The sequence below is a fragment of the Saccopteryx leptura genome, chromosome 6 (assembly GCF_036850995.1).
Source record: "Saccopteryx leptura isolate mSacLep1 chromosome 6, mSacLep1_pri_phased_curated, whole genome shotgun sequence".
Classification (NCBI taxonomy): domain Eukaryota; kingdom Metazoa; phylum Chordata; class Mammalia; order Chiroptera; family Emballonuridae; genus Saccopteryx; species Saccopteryx leptura.
The window spans coordinates 78071376-78096945 of NC_089508.1; the positions used below are offsets into that span (position 1 = coordinate 78071376).

The window sequence follows — 25570 nt, forward strand, 5'->3', positions numbered from 1 at the left end:
CCCCTACATGATATTCAGAACTCTTTTCTCCATTGGACTGCCTTAGTGATTATGTTGAAAATCAACTGATCATATACATATTGAACTCTATTTGGATTCTTTATTCTGTTCCTTTGAACTATATGCCAATCCTCCCCCCCCAAGAAAAACCTTCTATAATTTGAGAAAAGTGTACAGATCATATAGGGGAGACATAATAGCTGCAGCAGTAACAACAGTTAACATTTATCAAGGACTTTCTGAGCTGCTTTGCTTATAGTATTCCAGCTAATCATCACAACAAGCCTAGCAGGTAAACACTATTACTAACTCCATTTTACAGATGAGGGAAATATGGCAAACAGTAGGTATTATGATCTACCCAGAGTTATAGAGTTATACCAAGTGGTAAAGTCAGGATTTGAACCCAGGGAGTCTGACTCTAATGCCAGTGCTTTTCTTCACTGTATAGTTGATAAGAGTTTGTGAAAATAGATTATATATCACCAAAGAGATCCATAAAAGATCCATCAATCTTATTTTACTAAATGTAGATTTTTTCATGAGGCATTTTTGTCTAGTTCTACCTAAATAATTTTGGTAGCTATTTTTGTTTTAATCTGCCATGGAAACTGTATGCTCTCCCACGGCCTGCAAAAAAATATTTTCAAAGGACTGTTCTTTTTAAACAGTACTCTAATAATTTCTTCTTGACTTTAAATAAAATATGCATATATCTACATAAAGATTTTGAAATCCACATGATGGTATGCTTATCAAGAAAGAAAGTTCATATAAACATGAAGATATTTTCATGTCTCACGTGGTTGTTTATCAGGTCTCTGGCTAGTGGTTTCAGCATATGACAACACAATAGTATTCTCTGTAATGCCTCACTCACTTCACTACTCTTTGGGGCAAAGCCTATTGCTTCAAACAAAGAGCACTGAAGACTAGGCAGTGGGCCAACAAAGATTACTCAGTATGCATATTTTTTCTTATCTTAACCACTGCTTATAAATGCTTTCATTAAAAGTACTTTTTTTTTAGTGATTAAAAATGATGCTTGTAGAGAATTTGGAAAATAGAGATAGGTAAAAAGAAGAGACTTAAAATCACTTATAATCACCAAGGTACTATACTTATTAATATATAGTAATCTATATATACTATGCATTATATATTATACACACACACAATTGGGAAAATATATATATATACATTTAGGCATTTCTCTTTTTTTCATTTATTATAATGTCAAACATGTTGTCATGCAATTAAAGTTATTTTAAATAGCTTTACGACAGTCTAACATGAATAATACCATAGTTTTATAACTATTCCTTTACATATCTGGATTTTATTTTTTTGTTTCAAGAACTAATGCTGGGTTGAGTATTTCTGTACATGAATCTTTGCTTGAGATGACAATACTTTGGCCTTTCCTGAGTACCACAGGGCTGGTTTGCAGGGGTGGTGTAGGAGCCCTAGTAATGTCTAAAGTATAGTAAAGGCTGGATTCTTCAAATTAAGACCTAAGCCCCCAGTTATTTATGCAAGGCCATAGGACTTAAAATAGTCTTCCTGCCACAGGGTGGTTAAGTGGAACTAGATCTGCATTAGTAGTAAACTGGATCCAGTTATACATGACCCTGACCACAGGCAATAGCCAGGTCTATTTTAAGTCATATTGCTAAGTGGAACAGGTGGTTGGAGGAATGTGTTAGAAGTATACTTTTCCTGGTTTTGATAAGTCAAAGATACAAAATCAGAGATGATCATCCCAGTAAACTGAGATACTCTGAAGTCATTTACCCAACAGTTAAGTGGTCATTTCTTCAATGGTAAATAAGTAACTAAACTTAATTAAAATTACTCTGCTCATAAGACAAAATACATACTTCAGGGCACATCAAAGGCCTGCCCAATGGAGACTGAGCAGGAAGGCAGTAGTAGCTCTATATATTATAAAGAGTCAAAAAAGACTTGTGTTTTTAAGTCTGATCATAAGAGCCATTCCTTACCATATCTTTGTGATCCAGCAAAGAAAGAACGAGTGAGAACAAAGGGTCTCTCCGTTCCCTTAGATCGCTGTATCAGTCCTTCTGCAGTAGCCTTCTGCTACAAAGTCAAAGGAGAAAAAGTTCAAACAGATGATTGGATTGGGGCATGTCTATCCCAAATAAACTATTTAACATGCAAAAAAGTAAATAGTAGTTGGAAATGTGAAATGGAGAATATTAAGATAAATCCATCAAACAATTTTTATTATGTAGTGAAACTACTCTAAATTCCCTTAGTGAAAGAATAGAAAATGTATTTGATTAAAATAGCAAAGAAACTATAGTAAATAATAAGCTAGCTTTTATTGGTGCTTACTATTGTTAGGCATTTTATAAGATTTTCTTTAATAATCTGCACAACAACCTCTGAGATAGTCTTCATATATGAAAAAGCTGAGATTCAGAAGGGTTAAGTAACTGGCCTTGGCCTACAGAAAGAAATTCTCTAAAGCAGTTTACAATTATAGCAAGAGGCTGTGAGAGAAGTAAACACATTCTACCTGAACATTGCTATATCCAGAAACAGATTAAGGTTGTTTGAGGCCCCGGGTGCAGAAGAAAATATTGGGCCCCTTACATTAGAAAAAAGTGTAAAGTTGGAGTTTTGCGGGGCCCTTCAGAAGTCAGGGAGGGCATGCGCCCAGTGTACCTGCTTTAAAATCTGCCTCTGGCTATATCTAGACAGGAGCACCCACTGGAAAATACTAGTTGGTGGGAGGGCCATCAAAACACAGTTACATGGTTTTTTGAGCCCTAGCCAGTTGGCTCAGTGGTAGAGCATTGGCCCAGCATATGGAAGTCCCGGGTTTGATTCCTGGTCAGGGTACACAGGAAAAGTGACTATCTGCTTCTCCACCCCTCCTCCTCCCCTTCTCTCTCTCTCTCTCTCTCTCTCTCTCTCTCTCTCTCTCCCTATCTCTCTTTCTCTCTCTTTCCCTCTCACAGCCATGGCTCAATTGGTTTGAGAGTGTTGGTCCCTTGGTTCCATGGGTACAGTTGGCTTCTTCTTGAATGTCTTACATGATAAAAACCATAAATGTTGTGAAGTTCTCTGTGCTCCCAGTTGCCGTGATGAATGGCATTCTTCTGCATGGTTTGCTCTGGCCCTCTAAAGACGGAAGGCTCATTCATGTCATTCCATATGTAGAGGATATCAGAAGATCCCTAGAAAGTAAATCTTGGTTAAGATAATACTTCTATAGTGATGATGTTAATATGATAGCTGCCTTTATTCCTCTTTCCTACTCCACTTATTTATTTATTATATTTATTATTTATTATCTGTACTCTGTCCTCTGCTCCACTGCTAGAATAAAAATATCCCAAAGACCTAGTAACTGAACCACAGAAGGTTCTCAATAAGTATTGTTGATGAATGAATGCTATGCTCTATTGTCTGTGAGATACATATTGCCCAGCAAGTCCACTCCAGAGAACCCCCACAGGAAAGGTTGTGAATGTTCACAATTAGGCTCTATATCAGTGATTTTTAACTGATGGTCCATGGATTGGTGCTGGTTTGCCAGAAATTTCATGCCAGTCCACAAAAGAGTTAACTACCCCGATGTTGTGTGAAGATTATTATGTCTATGGGTCTATAATCTTTACACAACATCAGGGTGGTTAATTCTTTTGTGGATCAGTGGTTGAAAAACATTGCTCTATTTTATCCATCATCTGCTACAACTCTTAAGTAAGGGAAGGGCAATTGTAGTTATACATGATAAAAACCTGCCTTCCCAATAATACTTTGAAAGACAGCTAAAATGCCGGTTTATTAGCATAATCTATAGTTTGTGTTCTATATAGAATCATTCAATTTAGAGTGGGAAGAGGCAATTGAGTCATCTATTTAGTTAACATGGTGTTACAATCCCTTTACAAAATCCCTAGTTTCTCAGCATTTGGCTCAATAACTACAGTGGCAGGGAGTCCCTCGGGCAGTTCATTCCATTATTTTCTGAAAGTCCTGGTCCTGGTAAAATCCTCTTACAGGGCCTAGCTTGCCTCCTGGGATATCTACTGCCTTACTCACATGACAGTCTTTCAAATGCTTGGAGGAGGCTTATGTGTTTTCTTTTGATTCTTTATCTTCATCTATTTCTATATATATATGGTTTTCAAACATTTAACTATCTGACTGTTCTTCTTTAGCATCCTCTCGGGTAAAGCAGGCAATATTTTTCTGAAAAGAGCCAGGTTTTCAACTTTGAAGGTCATAAGACCTCTTTCTCAATAACTTAACACTGTTTTGGTAGCATGAGAGTCATAGACAATAGGGAAATGAATGAGCGTTTGTCCCAAGCAGTGTTCATCCCTGCTCAAAGCTATTTTCTGTGTTCTAATACATGATTCTCAGAAACTATTTGTGAGTGGTTAAGAGCTTGGCTTTGGAGACAAACAGAACTGTGTTCAAATCTTGGGTCCAGGCCCTGGCCAGTGGCTTAGTAGATAGAGCATCAGCCCAGTTTATAAATGTCCTGGGTTTGACTCCCAGTCAGGGCATAGAGGAGAAATGACTATCTGCTTCTCACCTCCTCCCTCTCCCCCCTTCTCTCCCTCTTCCCCTCCCACAGCCAGTGGCTCCATTGGTTCAAGAGTGGCCCTGGGCACTGAGGATAACTTGGTTGGTCTGAGCGTATCAGCCTTGGGTGCTAAAAACATCTTGGTACTTGAGCATTGGACCCAGATGGGGTTGCAGGGTGGATCCTAGTCAGGGTGCATGTGGGAGTCTGACTCACTGTCTCCCCTCCTCTCACCTAAAAAAAAATCTTGAGTCCACCACTTACTAGATGGGTGAAATTAGTAGGTTTTAAAATTTGTTCATGCCTTAATTTCCTCATCTGTGGGAGTAGAGTTAATTATAGTTCCACCTTCTGAGGGTTAGTGTGAAGATAAAATGGTATATGCACAGAAAGTGTTTAGCACACTGCTTGGCACACAGCAAACACCCAATTTGTTTTAGGCATCATTATCATCTTCACAATTGGTTGAAAACGGTTCTATAGATGTGGCCTCTCCACTTTTCTCTGTGTTTTTTATATAAGATTTTAAGAATTAATTTATGCTCTTTCTTAGAGCAAATCTTAGTACTGGTAGGAAAATGTCTGGGTGGTTAAAGGCAGCCTTTCAAGGTACTCCACAGGGAAAGCTGACGCTGGAAGAGCTCATCACTGGTGTATAGCAAACCTCCCTCCCTTCCCTTCTAACCCTCCTCCTTGTGTGGGCCAGCAAGCTGGTAGGTTCTGCATATAACCTTAGGGTCAATTCATTGACCACAAAATGGCAGAGCCTCTGTAGGACCTGGTGACCTCCACTGACTTTGCCTATTCCAGCACTGTGAAACAAAACTTGAAGCAGGCCCTGGAGGAATATTCCAGAAAGAAATCAGCTCCTGTATCTGTGCTGCCTGCCAAGGGAATGAAGTCCTTGTCCTGAAAGAATCATGCTGTGACTATATCTGTCCTAATGGATTTTGAGGCCAAGGCTGTGAAATCACCTTATGGGAAAATATCCCCATTGATGGGTGGTGGAATTGATGGTCAAACTGGTCTCTGTGTTCTGCAGGACATAAGACAAAGGCAGTATGACAATCCACCTCCTGAAAATGGTGGCAGCCCCTACTCAGGCCCTGCTTCAGAAACATCTGTTAAGGAAGGGAGAGCCTCTAGATGTCACCACTGTAGGCTGCACATAGCATGAGTTCTGAACCCTAGGAGCTCAGGCAGCTCACTCCCACCTGCGGCCAGCCCAGGGCAAAAGGGCAATGCCATTCAGGATGTTTAAAATAAAGATTTGTAAAACACACATTGATTGGAACACATAGTGAGTTGGACAATAATTATAGGTTCTTTAAGGGCTTATGCATCTTGGTAATCCTCACTTTACTTCTCTCTACTGTTTTCTTTTACTCATATTTAATAGCAGCTGGAATTGACTGGCAGAGAGTTGGTGTCCAATAATGAATTAATGAATAGATATTAAGTTGTTCCTCCCTTAAAGAGTATACTGTCTCATTCAATGACAATGATTACTCTGTACCAACCAGTGCTTAACTCATCAGTGTGTTAATACATTCCACTCTCATGACAACCTTATAAGGTGGATGCTACATATTAGCCCTATTCAACAGGTGGAGAAACTGAGGCTTAGATCAGTTAAGTGACCTGTCCAAGGTTACAGTTAGGAAGTGGCAGAGCTGGGCTGCAACCTGGACACTTGGGTTCAAGGGTTTTAAACTCGTAATTATGATGCTCCCTTCCTTTCAATAAATTTGGGGATTTGATTAACAAATAATATTTTATGAAATAAAATGTAGGGAAAAAAGAATTAATTTATTATTATACCTTACTATGAATGACATGTTATACTTTGCAAGGTATTTTCACATATATCATTATCCCCTTGAAATAATAGTTATATAATGCTATTTTATACAAAAAATATAGTAACTTAAAAATATATTAAATCCTCTATCATTAAGTACTTTGATATATCATACAGTCTATTATAATAGTGGTTAAAATCATAGCTTTTGTGCACTTAATAATTCATATGGCACCTCTCCCAGCACCTCCAGTCTATAAGTGATTGACATTCTTGCCTTTTTTTTAAGTGAGAGAGAGAAACAGAGACAGACAGGAAGGGAGACAGAAGAGAAGCATCTTGTACTTGTGGCACTTTAGTTGTTCATTATTGCTTCTCATATTTTCAATGACTGGGGGGGGGCTCCAGCCGAGCCAGTGACCCCTTGTTCAAGCCAATGACCATGGGGTCATGTCAATGAGCCTCGGCTCAAGCTGGTGAGTTCGGGGTTTCGAACCCGGGTCCTCATCATCCCAGCTTGAGGCTCTATTCACTGTGCCACCACCTGGTCAAGCTCTTTCCTTTTCATACAAACATTATTCATCATGGGCTACTCAGTGAAGCAGAGTAATTGCATTTAATAACCTTTCCCCCCTTCTTTCATCATTTCAAGTAACTAGGAAAGAGCACACAAATAAAACAAACCTGATAAGCCGAGAAAGCAAAAAGACTGGAATACCACTCTCTGACCTTGGGATTGGAGAAATCCAGGTAAGAGGAGAGACCTGTGGGGGCAGAAGCGCAGACAGCCTGTTACAAACAGTGGTCCTCATGCTAAGTAAGGCATGTTGTAAGGAGGAATACTGATGTGAAAGCTCAGTAATAAATGAGCATCAAATGTAAAAGACAGCTGATAGAGGCAGGGTCTGGTGAGAAGTGAGTGAAGGCAATGCTGGACTCCAGTGACAATCCACTATCTTTCAACCCCGGAGGCCAGGAGTATCCAGTGAACAAGTATCAAGACAGAGCCTGCCCCTCACTGAGACAGCCCAAATAAGGATGGCAGGTATCCTGTGTGACTCTCTTCTTAAAGAAAACAGGGAAGTTCATTACTGATAAAGGGGTGGGGGTGGGGGCATGGGGTTTCTCTCCTGTGATGGATTTGTGATAGAAGGCTAAGATACGATAGAGTGGTGATTTCCTTATGTTCTTGAGGAGTCTCTACCAAGGCTTAAACTAATAACTTCTGAAATGAAGAATCTAGAGTTGCCAGAGGCAGCTGATGTCACTCATCAAAGTATGGAAAGTCAAAAGTAGGAGCTAGCAGGGGAAGAAGGGCAGGAAGGGAGACTGCAGGGCCCTCTTTCTTTCTGTCTCCTCTCCTTTGCTCATTCCCTAGCTTTTCATTTCTATTTGCTTAATGAAATAACATACCACTGAGGTTTATTTATGTTTCATTCACTCACTGATAAATGTATTCAAAGCACACTGTATAAGGTATTATGAAAGATATAAAAGAAGGCAACACCATCTCTTTCTTAAAAGTGTTTAAAATGTAGCAAGAGACATCTTCAAGGAATAACAACAGCAGCCATGAAACCTTCATAGGACTGAATTAATTGGGACTGAACTAGGGAAATAAGTGTATAAAATAATATCTTACCTGGCCAGCATAGCCCTTCAAAGTCTCCCCCTTCATGATTCCTCACAAAGAAGCTCTGTTCTTTGGCCTTAGCGTACACAGAGTAGTCAGGATCAATCTTGATGTGGGGGTCACTGATGACCACAAGCTGTCAAAAGGACATAAAGGTTTGAAGATTTCACCAGTTTCATATGAGCCATATATTCACTTATTTGTTTTCATCATAGTTCTTGGGTTCAAATTTTACTCAGATACAACTACTGCTAGTGTTGAAATATTTCATGTGCTTATAGAAATATAAACTAATGTGAAAACCAGGCCAATGCTCCTTCCCAATTATTGTTGCCTAACCAATACATGTTTTAATATAGTATTTATTCAGCTTCTATCTGTCTGTGATGCTGGGTGCTATACATAAAGGATTAAGTAGGCAAAGTCTCTGCTTCCTGGAAATCTAGAGGCAAAGATAAAGAAAACAAGAGAATAGCATGTTAAACAAAAACCCAAACCCAAAGGTTCTGGCATGCTGAGGAAGGAGGTCTGAGAAACACTGTGGTTGCAGCTCTGAGTTTCTAGCATCTCTCCTTGCCTAATACCATTATTTCCACCTAGTTTAGGGCCTCAAAACCATATCCTTCCTTCTCTCTATTCAAATCTATTCAAAAAACTAAAGCTGAATTTTCCACTGCTCAAAAACTTTTATTTAAAAATTTTTATTTATTTATTTATTTATTTATTTATTTATTTATTTATTATATTTTTCTTAAGTGAGAAGCAGGGAGGCAGAGAAACAGACTCCCCCATGTGCCCGACCAGAATCCACCCAGCATGCCCACCAGGGGACGATGCTCTGCTCAATTGGAGTGTTTCTCCATTGCAACCAGAGCCATACTAGCACCTGAGGCAAAGGCCATGGAGCCATCCTCAGTGCCTGGACAAACTTTGCTCCAGTGGAGCCTCGGCTGCGGGAGGGGAAGAGAGAGACAGAGAGGAAGGAGAGGGGGAGGGGTGGAGAAGCAGATGGGCCCTTCTCCTGTGTGTCCTGACCAGGAATCAAACCCGGGACTTCCACACTCTGGGCTGATGTTCTACCGCTGAGCCAACCGGCCAGGGCCTATTTAAAAATTTTTAATTACGGTAAAATATACATAACATAAAGTTTACCATCTTAACCACTTTTAAGTGTACAGTTCAGTAGTGTTAAGCAATTCCTGTACAATTAATGTCCAGAACTCTTTTCATTTTACAAAACTGAAGCTCTAGACCCGTTAAAGAACAACTACCCATTCCCTCCTCCCCCACCCCTAGCAACCACCATTCTTCTGTCTATAATTTTGAGCCCTCTAGATATTACAGATGAGTGAAATTATATAGTACATATTTGTCTTTTGGTGATTGGCTTATTTCACTTAGCATAACATCCTTGCAGTTCATACAATTGTAGTATATGTCAGACTTTCCTCCCTTTTTTAAAGCTGACTGATATTCCATTGTATGTATATACCACATTTTCTTTATCCATTCATGTGTTGATGGACACTTGGGTTGCTTCCACCTTTCGGCTATTGTGTGTGAATAATGCTGATATGAACATAAGAATACACATTTCTGCTCAGGTCCCTGCTTTCAATTCTTTGGGTATATACCCATAAGTAGAATTGCTGGATCATATGGTAATTTTATTTTTAATTTTTTGATAAATTTTAATTTATTGTTTTCCATAGAGGTTGCATCATTTCATATTCCCATCATTGATGTACAAGTGTTTCAATTTCTGTATATCCTCACCAACACTTGTTATATTCTACGTTTTTATTTGTTTGTTTGTTTAGTGAAAGAAAGAGAGAGACTGACAGAGAGATAAGAAGGGAGAGAAATGAGAAGCATCAACTCATAGTTGCAACACTTTAGTTGTTCATTGATTACTTCTCATACGTGCCTTGACCAGGGCGCTCCAGCCAAGCCAGTGACCCCTTTAAGCCAGTGACCTTGGGTTTCAAGCCAGTGACCTTTGGGCTCAAGCCAGTGACCCCGTGCTCAAGCTGGTGTCCTTTAGCTTTCAAACCTAGGACATCAGCACCCCAGGTCGACACTCTATCCATTGTGCTACCACTAGTCAGGCATTGCCTAATTTTGAATTGGGTTGTTTGACTTTTGGTTGGTGAGTTGTAGGAGTCCTTCAAATGTTCTGTATACTAACCCCTTATTCAAAAACTTTTAGTGTCTTCAAATGCATACAAACAGCCTATAATAAAGTCAGATTCCCCACTACTCAAACCTTTCCCATGCCTTGTTTTTTGTCAAACCAGCCTTTGCACTGCTTTCCAAGTACCAGTGGGTGCTCCAGTCTCTGCTGCACTGCCCTCTTCCCTCTCTCCCCTTCTCCACTGGAGACTATTCCTTCAGGGCTCATCTAAAATGCACAAATGCCTGCTTGAGGCCAGGAGGAAGCATCCTTCTTTCCCTTAATCCACCCCCCACCCTGACCTTTCTTAGGCTGTTATGTTACTGCCCTGTGTGTGGTTGTTGTTCACTTGCTTTTCCTCTACTCAGCATGAGACCCCCAGAGAGCTCATCTTCACATTCCCTTCCTCTTTAGCATAGTACCTTGATTTTTTAAAAAAGATTTTTATTTATTGATTGATTTTGAGAGACAGGGAGAAAGTGAGAGAGAGAGAGAGAAAGAGAAAGAGAAAGAAACCCTGGTCGGTTGGCTCAGTGGTAGAGTGTCGGCCTGGCGTGCAGGAGTCCCGGGGTTCGATTCCCGGCCAGGGCACACAGGAGAAGCGCCCATCAGCTTCTCCACCCCTCCCCCTCTCCTTCCTCTTTGTCTCTCTCTTCCCCTCCCGCAGCCAAGGCTCCATTGGAGCAAAGTTGGCCTGGGCGCTGAGGATGGCTCCATGGCCTCTGCCTCAGGTGCTAGAATGGCCCTGGTTGCAACAGAGCAATGCCCCAGATGGGCATCGCCATTTGGTGGGCATGCCAGATGGATCCCGGTCGGGCGCATGTGGGAGTCTGTTTGACTGCCTCCCCGTTTCCAACTTCAGAAAAATAAAAAAAAATTTAAAAAAAAAAAGAAAGAGAAAGAGGGAGAGAGCAGGAAGCATCAACTCTTAGCAGTTGATTCCTGTATGTGCCTTGACCAGGCAAGCCCAGGGATTTGATCCAGCAACCTCAGTGTTCCAGGCTGACACTTTCTTCACTGTGCCGCCACAGGCCAGGCTTTAAAAAAATTTATTTCTTTTAGATTTTTTTACTCATTGATTTGGGGGGGGGTGGAGAGAGAGAGAGAGAGAGAGAGAGAGAGAGAGAGAGAGAGAAAGAGAGCATAGTATCTTGAAGGCCTCAATAAATAACCGCTTTTAAAGACATAAGTTCTAGAATCAGTCAGATCAGGGTTCATATTCTTGCCTTGCTCCTTATTCATTGTGTGCCTTTGTGAAAAATATGAAGTCATTCTAGGCCCCAGTTTCTTCATCTGACAAATGGGATAACAAAATCTACCTCATAATTTTGTGATGACTGGATGGGATAATGTGTTTTCTCATATTCTGTGGGTCATAATAAGTGCTAGATAAATGGTAGCTATTTATTAATTGGGTAATTGGGACTTAACAGGATTGGTTCTGGCCAGCCCTGGAAGGCCTGGGGATTAAAGGAATGGACTGAAAAGCTTGAATCTCAGAGAGGAGTACAAGGATCCACTTACACGATACATAAGAGGAACCCTCATCTAGCCCCATCTCCATTTTCTTCTCTCCCTCATCTTTTCATTATTGCTCTTGCCACCATCACCACCACCACCCTTGCATTACATACTTTCCAGTATCTTTTCCCATCCCCATTTTCTATTTTAGTTCTTTCCTAGCTAAAATCCATCAGGGAAGCACGCAGGAAAAATGATGTAAAAAAAAAAAATCAATGCTGTTTTGATAAACTGTTCAGAGCTTCCAAGCCCCAGTACTCCCCTTACCTTTCTTCCTACGTCTGTGCGTGCTGACAAAGATAGCCCTGAGGCTCCCAACCCTGGTGCCAGCAGAAAGTTCACTCCGCACAGCCCTGGCACACGCACAGGAATCTTCACCCTAGTCTTACTCTCTGATTATGGTAAAAGCTGAGTCAGTCTCCTTTCCCAGCTCTCTTAAGCCAATTTCAAATGAGCTTGGGAGCCAACCTTGCTCCCCACCAGAATGCTTTACTATGTGACGAATTAATCTTGGTGCCAGTGTGATGTCATCAATCTCAACATCAGAACCAAATTTTGCATGGGCGGGGCAATCTATCACAACACTACAGGGAGGCCATGACACATGGGCCTGAATGCTAGGCCTCTTCATGGAGATCTCGAACCAAGGGGGGGTGGGGGGCATCACCATCTTTTAACCGTTGCTTCTCTGTTATCACAGTTTCAATTACACTTGAAGGTACTATTTTCATGGCCATTTTAAAAATCAGATAGTTCTCCACTAATGTGCCAAACCAGTTTTAAAAAGTGCTTATAATTAAAAGGTTCAAAATGATGGTTTATTTTACCTTACGTTTTTTGTTTTGGAGCAACTCTTGCATTCTTTTGGGGTTTGGAAATCTTTTCTTATCCCAGGTGAAGTATCTTTTGCCCTGGGTGTGCTCTATGTCCAGCCAGATGACATCATAAGGAATGTCATGTTTATCAAATCCTGCATCCACTGCTTTGACATCCTGCTCATCTTCATAGTTCCAGCGGCACTGATGGTACCCCAAGGAGAAGAGAGGTGGCATGGCTTGTATGCCTGAAAGAGGATGATAACAACTGAGCCAACTACCAGAACAATGATAATTCTACATTTGATAAACATTTCCTAAATGCCTACAGGGTCTAAGTATCAGCTTGGTTCTTAGACTGTCAAGGAGAAGAAAGCACAGTCCCTATCCTCATAAAGGTGACAATTTGGCTAATGAGGCAGGCACATAAATAAACTGCTCTTCTCTGAGATGTAAGTGCTATGTTAAAGGTATCAGACTAGTGCTATGGATGTAAAAAGGGTTAATCAATTCTAACTGCAGTGTCTGACCAGATGGTGGTGCAGTGAACAGAGTGCCGGCCTGGGACTTAGAGGACCCAGGTTTGAAATCCCAAGGTTGCCTGCTTGAGTGCAGGCTCAACCGGCTTGAGCACAAGCTCACCAGCTTGAGCACAGGGTCGCTGGCTTGAGCGTGGGATCATAGACACGACCCCAAGGTGGCTGGCTTGAGCAAGGGATCACTGTCTTGGCTGGAGCCCACAGGTCAAGGCACATATGAGAAAGCAATCAGTGAACAACTAAGGAGCCGCAACAAAGAATTGGTGCTTCTCAATTCTCCCTTCCTGTCTGTCCCTCTCATTGTCTTTCTGTCTTTGTCTTTCTTCCTAAAAATAAATAAATAAATAAATAAATAAATAAATAAATAAATAACAAGAAAAAAAAAATTCTACCTGCAGTGAAGTGTGGCATCTTGAAAGGCTTCAAAGAGTAACACTTAGTTTGGATCTTGAGAAATAAGTAGGATTATACCAGACAGAACAGAGAATAGATAGAGCATGCAGGCATAGGAAATAGAAAAAAGGACAGTAAGGAATTAAAGGAAACATCAACGCATTATCTTTAGTATCTCCAGGTAGATAACAAAAGATATTATAGCCATAAAATAAAACCAGGATAGCACAAAATAAGTATAAGATATTAGAAACAAGGAATAATAATCAGTTTATAGAAATTAAAAATATAACATAAATGGAAGGCCTAGAACATAAAATGGAGAAAACTGCCCAGAAAATAGACAAAAATGGGGAGGGAGATTATTAAATCTATAAAGCAGAAAGAAGAAAAGGAGAGGTAGACATTTTCAAAGGAATAATAAAAGACTGTTTTCTAGAAGTGAAGGATATAATCCTCAAGACTAAAAAAGTCCACATCTAATAACCAGCAAAATGACTATTTTTAAAAGTCTATATCAAGGCATTTTATGATAAAATTTCAGAATTTCAAAATATTAAAGACTTCAAAATATTAAATGATAAAAAGACATTTCAGAGAGGAAGACAGATCTTATGCAAAGGAACAGAATTCAGAGGGATCGTGGAACAAGAAGATAGAAGACAATAGAGCCAGACCAAGGGGTGGCGCAGTGGATAGAGTGTTGGACTAGGATGCTGAGGACCCAGGTTCTAGACCAGGGGTCCCCAAACTTTTTACACAAGGGGCCAGTTCATTGTCCCTCAGACCGTTGGAGGGCCGGACTATAAAAAAAACTATGAACAAATCCCTATGCACACTGCACATATCTTATTTTAAAGTAAAAAAACAAAATGGAAACAAATACAATATTTAAAATAAAGAACAAGTAAATTTAAATCAACAAACTAACCAGTATTTCAATGGGAACTATGCTCCTCTCACTGACCACCAATGAAAGAGGTGCCCCTTCCGGAAGTGTGGTGGGGGCCGGATAAATGGCCTCAGGGGGCCGCATGCAGCCCGCGGGCCATAGTTTGGGGACCCCTGTTCTAGACCCTGAGGTCGCCAGCTTGAGCGCAGGCTCATCTGGTTTGAGCACAGCTCACCAGCTTGGACCCAAGGTTGCTGGCTTGAGCAAGGGGTTACTCGGTCTGCTGTAGCCCCATGGTCAAGGCACATATGAGAAAGCAATCAATGAACAACTAAGGTGTTGCAACAAAAAACTAATGATTGATGCTTCTCATCTTTGTTCCAGTCTGTCTGTTCCTATCTATCCCTCTCTCTGACTCTCTCTCTGTCTCTGAAAAAAAAATTTAAGAAAAGAAGACAATAGAGATGTGCCTTCAAATTCTGAGAGAAATAATTTTCAGTCTAGCTAACCAAATTATCAATAAAGTTAGAAAAAAGGTGTTTTTGAACCCGCAAAGTTCCAGAAAGTGTACCTCTAATGCACACTTTCTTAGGAAACCACCAGAAGATACTTTAAATAATTAAGAAACAAAAATAAGAAGAAAATAAAACACAAAAGAGAAAAAATGGGGCCCAATAAAGGAGGGATCTAACATCAGAAAGCAGCAAATGTAAGTCCTAGGATGAGGGCTGTGCAGGGAGCCCAGAGAGTCAGAGTCCTGACAGGAGCAGGATGGGGTGATCTGGAAGGGAAGACTCCAGGAAAAAAGTGAGATGGATAAAGTACCTGACACCCTTGGGCATTTTGAAAAATGTAAACGCTGAATATTGATTTAACCAAAATTATGATAATAACAATATTAGGAGGGAGAGGAAGGAAAGATATTATTGAGTTAAATCCTCATCAGGAGTCAATATATAATCTATAAACTTATAAATTAGATATTTTTGAACACATGGTAGCATATCCAGTGCTTTTGACCCACTTTCCTATGTGTATCAGGCTTATTCTCCATAACAACAATGTTGAGAGGGAGTGTAGGTGGGCTTTGACAGTGCTTATTCCAACATGACTGGCTTCTCATATCCACAAATTCTTTGTTGTCCCTCCCATCAAAACTGGAATCGGCCATGGCTGGTTGGCTCAGTGGTAGAGCGTCAGCCTGGCGTGCAGGAGTCCCGGGTTCGATTCCCGGCCAGGGCACACAGGAGAAGCGCCCATCAGCTTCTCCACCCCTCCCCCTCTCCTTCCTCTCTGTCTCTCTCTTCCCCTCCCGCAGCTGAGGCTCCATTGGAGCAAAGATGGCCCCGGCGCTGAAGATGGCTCCATGGCCTCTGCCTCAGGTGCTAGAGGCCCTGGTTGCAACAGAGCAATGCCCCAGTTGGGCAGAGCATTGCCTCCTGGTGGGCATGCCGGGTGGATCCCGGTCAGGCACAAGCGGGAGTCTGTCTGACTGCCTCCCCATTTCCAACTTCAGAAAAATACAAAAAAAAAATTGGAATCAAATTCTTCTTCTCTTAAACATGGACTGGACTTGGGTACTTTTAACAATACAATGAGCAAAAGTAATGCTACAGTACTTTTATTATTATCTTGTGTGTGTGTGTGTGTGTGTGTGTATGACAGACAGAGAGAGGGACAGATAGGGACAGAGAGACAGACAGAAAGGAGAGAGATGAGAAGCATCAATTCTTCGTTGCGGCACCTTAGTTGTTCACTGATTGCTTTCTCATATGTGCCTTGACCGGGTGGTTACAACAGACCAAGTGACCCCTTGCTCAAGCCAGTGACCTTGGGCTCAAGCTGGTAAGCCTTGTTCAAACCAGATGAGCCTGTGCTCAAGCTGGCGACCTTGGGTTTTGACCTGGGTCCTCTGTGTCCCAGTCCGATGCTCTATTCACTGCACCACAGCCTGGTCAGGCTAGTACTTTTATTTTTAACAACTTTATTATTATTTTTTTTCACAGAGACAGAGACAGAGAGAAACAGAGAGAGGGACAGATAGGAACAGACAGACAGGAAGGGAGAGAGATGAGAAGCATCATATCTTTGTTGCGGCACCTTAGTTGTTCATTAATTGCGTTCTCATATGTGCCTTGACTGGGGCAGGGGTGCTACAACAGAGTGAGTGACCCCTTGCTCAAGCCAGCAACCTTGGGCTTCAAGCCAGAAACCTTTGGGCTCAAGCTATCGACCCCATGCTCAAGCTGGTGAGCCTATTACGTTCAAGCCAGTGAGCCAGCACTCAAGCTGGCCACCTCAGGGCTTCGAAACTGGATCCTCTGCGTTCCAGTCTGACACTCTATCCACTGCACCACTGACTGGTCAGGTTAACAACTTTATTGAGCTGTAATCTACATATCATACAATTCACCTACTTAAAGCATAGGATTCAATGTTTTTTAGTTTATTATATTACCAATTTTTAAAAACTGTGATAAAATATATATAACATAAAATATGCCATTTTAAGAGTACAGTTCAGTGGCATTATATTTACAATGTAGTACAAGCATCACCAGGAGCTATTTCCAAAACTCTTATATCACCCAAACAGAAACTCCATAGCCATTAAGCAATAACTTTCCATTACCCATCTGACCCTCCAGATGTTGGTAACTGCTAATTTACTTTCTGTCTCTATAAATTTGCCTATTGTGGGTACTTCTTATAAGTAGAGTCACATAATATTTGTCCTTTTGTGTCTGGCCTTTTCATTTTGTATAATTTTTTCAAGACATCCATTTTGCAGTAAGTATCAGAACGTCATTCCTTATTATGACTGAATAATATTCTATTTTCTGTACATATCACATTTGTTAATCCATTCATCTTTGGTGGACACTTGTTTCCACCTTTTGGCTATTGTAACTAATGCTGCAACAAACCAGAACATGAATATTTTGTATTTTTCAGTGTATAAGTCGTTCACCTTCTTGGTTAAATTTATTCTTAACTCTTTTACTCTTCTGGATGTTTCTGTAAATGAAATTATTTTATCAACTTCTTTTTTAGATTTCTCATTGCTGGTGTACAAAACACAACTGGTTTTGTGTGTTGATCATGCACCCTGCAACTATGGCAAATCCGTTTATTAGCTCTAGTGGTTTTTGTGCGGATTCTTTGGGATTTTCTAACACACAGGATCACATTATCTGCAAATAGAAATAATTTTACTCTTCTTTTCCAATTTGTATGCCTTTTATTTCTTTTTCTAGCATAATAGCTCTTGCTAGAACTTCCAGTAGTGTTCAATAGCAGTGGTGAAAATGGGTAGCCTTGTCTTGATTCTGAACTTAAGGCCAAGCTTAAAGTCTTTCACCATCGAGTATGATGCTAGCTGTAAATTTTTAATAAATGCCTTTTATCATGTTGAGAAAGCTTCCTTCTATTCCCAGTCTTCTGAGTGTCTTTATCATGAAGTAGTGATGGATTCTGACAAATTATTTTTCTGCACCAATTGAGGTGTAGAAACGTGTGTGTGTGTGTGTGTGTGTGTGTGTGTGTATATAATTTTTTTTTTTTTTGTATTTTTCTGAAGCTGGAAACGTGGAGGCAGTCAGACAGACTCCCGCATGCGCCTGACCGGGATCCACCTGGCATGCCCACCAGGGGGCGTCGCTCTGCCACAATCAGAGCCATTCTAGTGCCTGAGGCAGAGGCCACAGAGTCATCATCAGCGCCCGGGCAACCTCTGCTCCAGTGGAGCCTTGGCTGTGGGAGGGGAAGAGAGAGACAGAGAGGAAGGAGAGGGGGAGGGGTGGAGAAGCAGATGGGCACTTCTCCTGTGTGCCCTGGCTTGGAATCAAACCCGGAACTTCTGCACGCCAGGCCGACGCTCTACCTCTGAGCCAACCAGCCAGGGACGAAACTTGTATATCTTTTATACCAATATATAAATTTGTAAAAGGCTTTAGAGTTAAAGTCAGTGTTATAGTTTAATGGAGAACATAAAAAAGGTTGGAATACAGGTCATCTGAGATAAAGGTAGAAAAGGCCTAGGGGTTATAAGCTCCAAGAAAGGTGGATGGCAAGTATTAAGGATGAGAGAATGGAGAGTTCTAGCCCCAGTGCAATGTTTAACCAAGCTGAATGGAATGAGGGTGGGAGGAGAAATGCTTGCTTCTTAAAAAGCTTGGGAATGTTGTTTATGAATTCTATATGGTGTGCAATAAATATTAACTTACAGTGATGATACATGGGATAGAGGAAATATATGAAACAAGAAACAGGCACTTCCACATGCAAGTACCTGTAAGGGACGAGTACTGCTTGAAGACATCAGAAGGTGTAGGCCCTGTCAGTAGAAAAACATCAATAATTCCACTCTCTGACATCCAACGCACATCAGTTTGAGATGTGTTTTTTTGTTCAGCAGCATCGGAGCCCATCTGAGTACATGTGTACTGGAAAGAAATGGAATGAAAGTTTGAAAAACTTCCTTTAACCTACAATGTCCATCCATATGGGAATAACAGTCTGTTCCTTTCAGACACACTATTAACTTTCACTGAGTATACTGCAAAGACTGGTGGCAGAGAACTGCCACTAGAAAGCCCAGAGTTATGACTACACTTTACTAGTTTTGTTTTTTCTGTAAGTCTGACATGCAGCCATGGTCCACAGCTTACCTTTACTGTAGGCTGTGTATTGATTTCCACTAGTGTTTCTGAGGAGTTCAACCAAAAAATGCCTAAAGTCCTGCCCAATTTGTGGGCTAAGAGATAAGGCACTGAACCATAAATTCCCATTTTGTCATGTATTTTATATCCATAGACATCCAGATTATAGAGACGGTAAGCATCCTTATCACTGAAACACACAAGGAGGATTAATTACCATCACAAATATATTATTAATGAAGAGTGCAGCTCAATTCTCTTCTGCTGTTAGATCCTGTGCACCTTTCAAGGCTCAACTTTACCACTTCCCTAAGGTTTCTGACCCAACCTGGGTGAATAGGATCCTCCTCTTTTGATTTCCTTTGGCATCCCCTCAATTGACAACTGACATGCATAATCTCATATCTTAGATATCTTTTCTGAATATCTTTGTGAGGTTAGGACTGTTTCCTGTGAATCCTCTACAAGCACACAATAATTACCTTTGACAAATTTTGTGAGTATTTTTCTGTCGCTAAAACAAGATGATAGTATCTTAATATGCTGACATAGTGCTGAGTAGGGAAAAAATCAGGACCTGAATTGGGGCGGGGAACACAGAGTTCAGGTTGGTGTGAGTGCAGCACGGTTTCTGAGGTACTTGTCGCTGTGCCTTCCTGTCGTGTAAAAATCTGAACCTGGCACACTTGATCAGCCTCTGTTTCTCTTTGGTTTTGCTTCCAGGTAGTCCTATGCCTCTGGCACTTATTTGCCAGATAAGTGTTAATTTGAAATGATCTCCCTGAGAGAATCAAAGATGATATGAAATGCCACACTTTACCAATCTTTGGCTCACTGTCGTTTTTTTTGGTAAAAGCCTTTTTCTAGGTCAGTGGCGTGAACAGTGCACTCTCCCAGGGTTCCATAGAAAGGCCTTGAGAGGTGAAAACAAAGTCCTGGAAGTGGTGTGATGAAAATCTCTCCCCTATTTCAACCACAGCTGCTCCACATTTTTACTTCCTTTATATTTTCAGGTTCAGTATTACAGTTTTTATAATTGTCTAATTTTTGCCAAAAAATAAAATAAAAATTGAGAACTACTACCCTGACTAATCATTCAAGGAGGATTCTTGAAGATCTATAAGCAATATCAAGGAGGAAAAGGCCGGTCACATATTAGCACTGGTTCAGACATCCCACATATTTGCCTTTCCCATAAGAATTCTTGCTTTCAGTTTACCCAGTATTTTTAAGTTGGTGTGATTCCGCATGTTGTGGGATCCCATAGAGATGCTCAAATTCAGGCAGGGAGAAATCCAAACCAATGGAGGCAGGACCTGTAGGAACCAGGATATTAACTAAGTTTTGCTTCTCAATGGGGCAATCAGTTAAAGAGGGTCAATTAACTATGAGTGTAGAAAGATGACTAGAGAAATGAGCTTTCCCTAATCAATCAGTAAATCATGTGTGCTGACTCTATAAGATGCTGTATTCAGGTGTTGTAGGGATACAAAAATGCAAAAGGCAAAGTTATGATGTTACAGATAATAGTCTGAGGGCCCGATCACTTATAAATGTTGGGCACACTGTCAGTCCTGATCATATACTAGGCTGTAGATATAGAAGCTAGAACAGGGATTCTCAAGGAATCAGGGTGGGCCTGTCATTCCACAGGGTAAGAAGGAAGTATTTTTTCCAGTTCTGCAAGCCCCAAGTATCTGAAAGGTATCTCCTAAAGATACAAACTCCACACACACTAAACCTAGGGAGAAACCTCACAGGTGGGCATGTGCTACTCATGGGAATGATGAGGAGGCCTGGAAAAAGTTGAGAACCACTAGCTTGGAATGTTGGAGCTAACGAACTCTAGAATTTGTTTTCTCATTACTTGACTCATAAAAATAGAACGTGGAATGTGCAGCGATCTGATGTATTGGATAGTGCAAATAGTGTGCTGATGTAAGCCCCTCCACAAGACCATAAACTCCATGAGAACTATATTTCTTTTATACTCCCCACAAAAGGTGTATAATCACTATTTCTTTGTTGTGATGCATTATTGAAGAATAGGGGACTCAAATCTGATATTTCTGTTCATTCTACAAAAGTCACTTGTTTAGGCACCAAAGCTCCGGGGACTATTAGAGACATTTGGTTATTTTGGAAAGATCTGTCTTCGCACTATACCAGTTTCAATTTTACCATTAACTTTGACATCCACAAATTTTCTGAATTTCTCCTCCCACAGGCCCAGTTCTTCTAGATTTTCCTATTGGCACAAAAAGGGGAACAAATTAAGTTTATACATTGCAACAAATTTGATTCCCACAATAGCACATTTTATTTGAATTACTAAAAAATTAGACCAAAAAAAAAAAAAATGAGTTCATCTTTCAATACCAGTTTGTGATGTCAATATATTTAACAAATTAGATCTGTGTCCCATATAAATGTCAGTAATCATCCTTATGAACTACAGTTGACATGAACATATTTTTTATTGTGGTAAATACACATACATAAAGTTTATCATTTTAACCATTTCAAATGTATAGTTCAGTGGCATTAAGTACATTTACATTGTTGTGCAACCATCATCACAATATATCTCTTATACTTTTACATCTTTCCAAACTGAACCTCTGTACACATTAAACAATAACTCCCCATTCCTCCCTGCCCCCAGCTCCTTGCAATCATTATTCTACTTCCTATCTCTATGCGTCTGACTACTCTAGATATCTCATATTAAGTGGAAACATACCATATCTGTCCTTTTGTGTCTGGCTTATTTCAATTAGTATGTTTCCCAGATTCATCCATTTGTAGCATATGTCAGAATTTTCTTCCTTTTTAAGGTTGAATAATATTCTATTGTACGTATGTACTACATTTTGTGGATACATTTATCTGTCAAAGACACTCAGATTGCCAGATTGCTTCCAATGTTTGGCTACTGTAAATAATACTGCTATGAAGGACAGAAGTATACAGATATCTGCTTACTTTCACTTTTGGATATATACCCATAAATGGAATTGTTAGATCATATTGTAATTCTATGTTAAATTTTTTGAGGGACTGCCACACCATTTGACAGGGTATCTTTATAGGAGCCAAAATGATGTGAAAACACTTTGAAAATGCAATCGTTACATATGTCGGCTATTCTTTTTGCTTATAAATACATGAGGCAAAACTTTAGAATCAAATAACTTAGGGCTGTTTTGAGGACCCTCAGCAGAGATTTTGGCTGAGATGGGCACTTTTGCCCCTGCTTCAATCAGCCAAACTGCTAGCTATGTTCCTGTTGCTGGCTTGAGAAGTCAGTTGGGATGGCAACCATCAGGTTCATAATCTCTTGATCTAGTTTTAAATATTTTCAGCTTTACAAAAGTCTCCTGTTCTCTAGTAGAATGAAAAAGTTTTTAAAAGATGTTTTTAAAAAGTTTTTAAAAAATGGCCTTGTAGTATATAGTTTGATATCAGGTAGCGTGATACTCCCAACTTTGTTCTTTTATCTCAGTATTGCTGAGGCTATTTGAGGTTTTTATTGTGGTTGCACAAAAAATTTTCAGTTGTTCTAGGTCTGTGAAATACACCATTGTTATTTTGACAGGGATTGTGTTAAATATTATATATAGATTGCTTTTGGTAGTATGAACATTTCATTTTATTTTTTTAGCAAGAGAGATAGAGAGAGAGAGACACACAGGAAGGGAGAGAGATGAGAAGCACCTACTTGTAGTTGCAGCACTTTGTTGTTCATTGATTGCTTCTCATACATGCTTTGACAGGGGGCGGGGGAGGCATGGAGTTGAGCCAGTGACCCCTTGTTCAAGCCAGCGACCATGGGGTTATGTCTATGACTCAATGCTCAAGCCAGCAACCCTGTGCTCAAGCTGGTGAGTCTGTGCTCAAACTGACAACCTTGGGGTTTCAAACCTGGGTCCTCAATGTCCCAGATCTGCACTCTATTCACTGTGCCACCACCTGGTCAGGGCATTTTAAAATATGGACATTGTAATGATGTTAATTCTTCCTATCCATGAACACAAAATATGCTTCCATTTATTTGTATCTTCTTTGATTTTTTTCTTCAGTGTCTTATAATTTACCAAGTACAGATCTTTTACCTCTTTGGTTAAATTTATTCCTAGTATATAAAAATGCAATCAATTTCTAAATATTAATTTTGTATCCTGCTACTTTACTGAATTCAAATTTCAGTTCTATTAGGTTTTTTTTTTTTTGGTGGAGTCTATTTTTAAGGTACTTTATATTCAGCATCATGTCATTTACAAATAGTGACAGTTTTACTTCTTTCTTTCTAATTTGGATGCCTTTCATTTCTTCCTTTTGTCTGATTAATGTGGCTAGGACTTGCAGTAATATGTTGAATAAGAGTGGTGACAGCAAATATCCCTGTCTTGTTCCTGGTCTTAAGGAAAATGTTTTTAATTTTTCTCCATTGAGTATGATGTTAGCAGTGGGTTTGTCACAGATGGCCTTTATTATGTTGAGGTATGTTCCCTCTATTCCCACTTTGCTGAAAGCTTTTATCATAAATGAGTGCTGAATTTTATCAAATGCTTTTTCTGCATCTATTGATATGGTCATGTGACTTTTATCTTTTATTTTGTTTATGTGGTGTATCAGGTTCATTGATTTGCAGATAATGTATCAACTTACAACCCAGGTATAAATCCCACTTGAGCATAGTGTATGATCTTTTTAGTGTATTGCTGAATCCATTTTGCAAATATTTTATTGAGAATTTTTGCATCTATATTTGTCAGGAATATTGGCCTATAATTTTCTTTCTTTGTAGTGTCTTTATCTGCTTTTAGAATTGGAATAATACTGGCTTTGTAAAATGAGCTTGGGAGTCTTCTCTCCTTTTAAAATTTTTGTAATTGTTTGAAAAAGATAAGTAGGTGTTAGTGCTTCTTTGAATGTTTTGTAAAATTCACCTGTGAAGCCATCTGGTCTAGGACTTTTGTTTGTTGGGAATTTTTTGATTACTGCTCTGATCTTTCTTTTCTTTCTTTCTTTCTTTCTTTCTTTCTTTCTTTCTTTCTTTCTTTCTTTTCTTTCTTTCTTTCTTTCTTTCTTTCTTTCCTTTCTTTCTTTCTTTCTTTCTTTCTTTCTTTCTTTCTTTTTCTTTCTTTCTTTCTTTCTTTTTTCTTTCCTTCCTTCCTTCCTTCCTTCCTTCCTTCCTTCCTTCCTTCCTTCCTTCCTTCCTTCCTTCCTTCTTTCTTTCTTTCTTTTCTTATTTTTAAGTGACAGGAGCAGATAGAGTGAGACGGACTCCCACATGTGCCCAACAGGATCCACCTGGCAACTCCCACTTAGGGCTCAAATCAACCAAGCTATCCTCAGTGCCTGAGGCCAACACTTAGACGAATCAAGCCACTGCAAGAGGGAAAAAGAGAGAGAAGGGGGACAGGGAGGGGAAGAGAAGCAGATGGTCACTTTTCCTGTGTGCCCTGACTGGGAACTGAACCTGGGAATTGAATTGTCCATACACCAGGTCAATGCTCTATTCACTGGGCTACTGGCCACGCTCACTGCTTCGATTTTGTTAGTTATAATTGGTCTGTTCAGATGTTCTGATTCTTCTTGATTCAATTTTGGAAGAGTATATGTTTCTAGAAATGTATCCATTTTGACCAGGTTGTCCAATTTGCTGGCATATTGTTGCTCATAATATTTTTTTTAAATCCTTTTTATTTTTGTTACTTCTCCTCTTTCATTTCTAATTTTATTTACTTGGGTCCTCTTTTATTCTTCATGAGTCTGGTTAAAGGTCAATCTTGTTTACCTTTTTGAAGAACCAGCTCTCCGTTTCCTTGATCATTTGTTTTGCTTAGTTTAGTCTCTATGCCATTTATTTTCGCTCTAATCTTTATTATTTCCTTCCTTCTGCTCACTTTGGGCTTTGTGTGTTGTTTTTTCTAGTTCACTTAGGTGAAAAGTTGGATTTTTTATTTAAGACTTTCCTTGTTTCTTGAGGTAGGCCTGTATTTCTATGACTTTCCCTCTTGGGACTGCTTTCATTGTATTCCATAGGTTTGGGGTTTTGTGTGTTCATTTTCATTTGTCTCAAGGTATCTTTTGATTTCTTCCTGGATCTTACTGTTGACCCATTCATTGTTTAGATAACACGTTATTTAGCTATATGTGAATTGTTAATGGAGGGATTATTATCCTAGGGTCTATGGTTGAGCTTTATAGTTAGTGAACACTCTCAAACAGTATGAATAAAAATTTTCTATAGAGATAATTCACAGCTTTCATCAGATTCTTGCAAGGGGCTGTGTGACTCAAAACCATTGTCTATAAACTATCAAGTTAGAGATCTCCCCAAAGCTGATTTGACATTGTCACAAAACTGTATAAGGCTATGTCTTAGTTGTCCTTATTGTCTCTGTTTGAAATAAAAAAGTATTTCCTGTCATACTCAGCATTTTGGGTCAGTTCTCAAAAGGAAGAAGCATTTGTCCTTATTCCACTGGATAAAGTTTTCATCATTTCTAGCAGCCATAATGACTGTCAGGGCTCCTTTAAAGATGTATGTGACTTTGGATGAAGAG

At 39.8% G+C, this 25570-nt stretch overlaps 1 protein-coding gene across 4 annotated transcripts in view; it reads right to left on the reverse strand.

Annotated features, from left to right (window-relative positions):
• The window catches only part of GANC (glucosidase alpha, neutral C), an 84147-nt gene that overhangs the window by 25477 nt on the left and 33100 nt on the right, over window positions 1–25570 (reverse strand). For all 4 annotated transcript variants that reach the window (XM_066343766.1, XM_066343765.1, XM_066343767.1 and 1 more), the window contains 9 exons: window positions 21177–21243; window positions 20215–20311; window positions 19005–19185; window positions 18626–18779; window positions 12523–12758; window positions 8011–8137; window positions 7053–7132; window positions 3063–3206; window positions 2004–2100 (listed from right to left, as the gene is read on the reverse strand). In XM_066343766.1, the coding sequence (XP_066199863.1) occupies window positions 2004–2100; window positions 3063–3206; window positions 7053–7132; window positions 8011–8137; window positions 12523–12758; window positions 18626–18779; window positions 19005–19185; window positions 20215–20311; window positions 21177–21243 (1183 nt within the window). The remainder of the gene's footprint in view (window positions 1–2003; window positions 2101–3062; window positions 3207–7052; window positions 7133–8010; window positions 8138–12522; window positions 12759–18625; window positions 18780–19004; window positions 19186–20214; window positions 20312–21176; window positions 21244–25570) is intronic.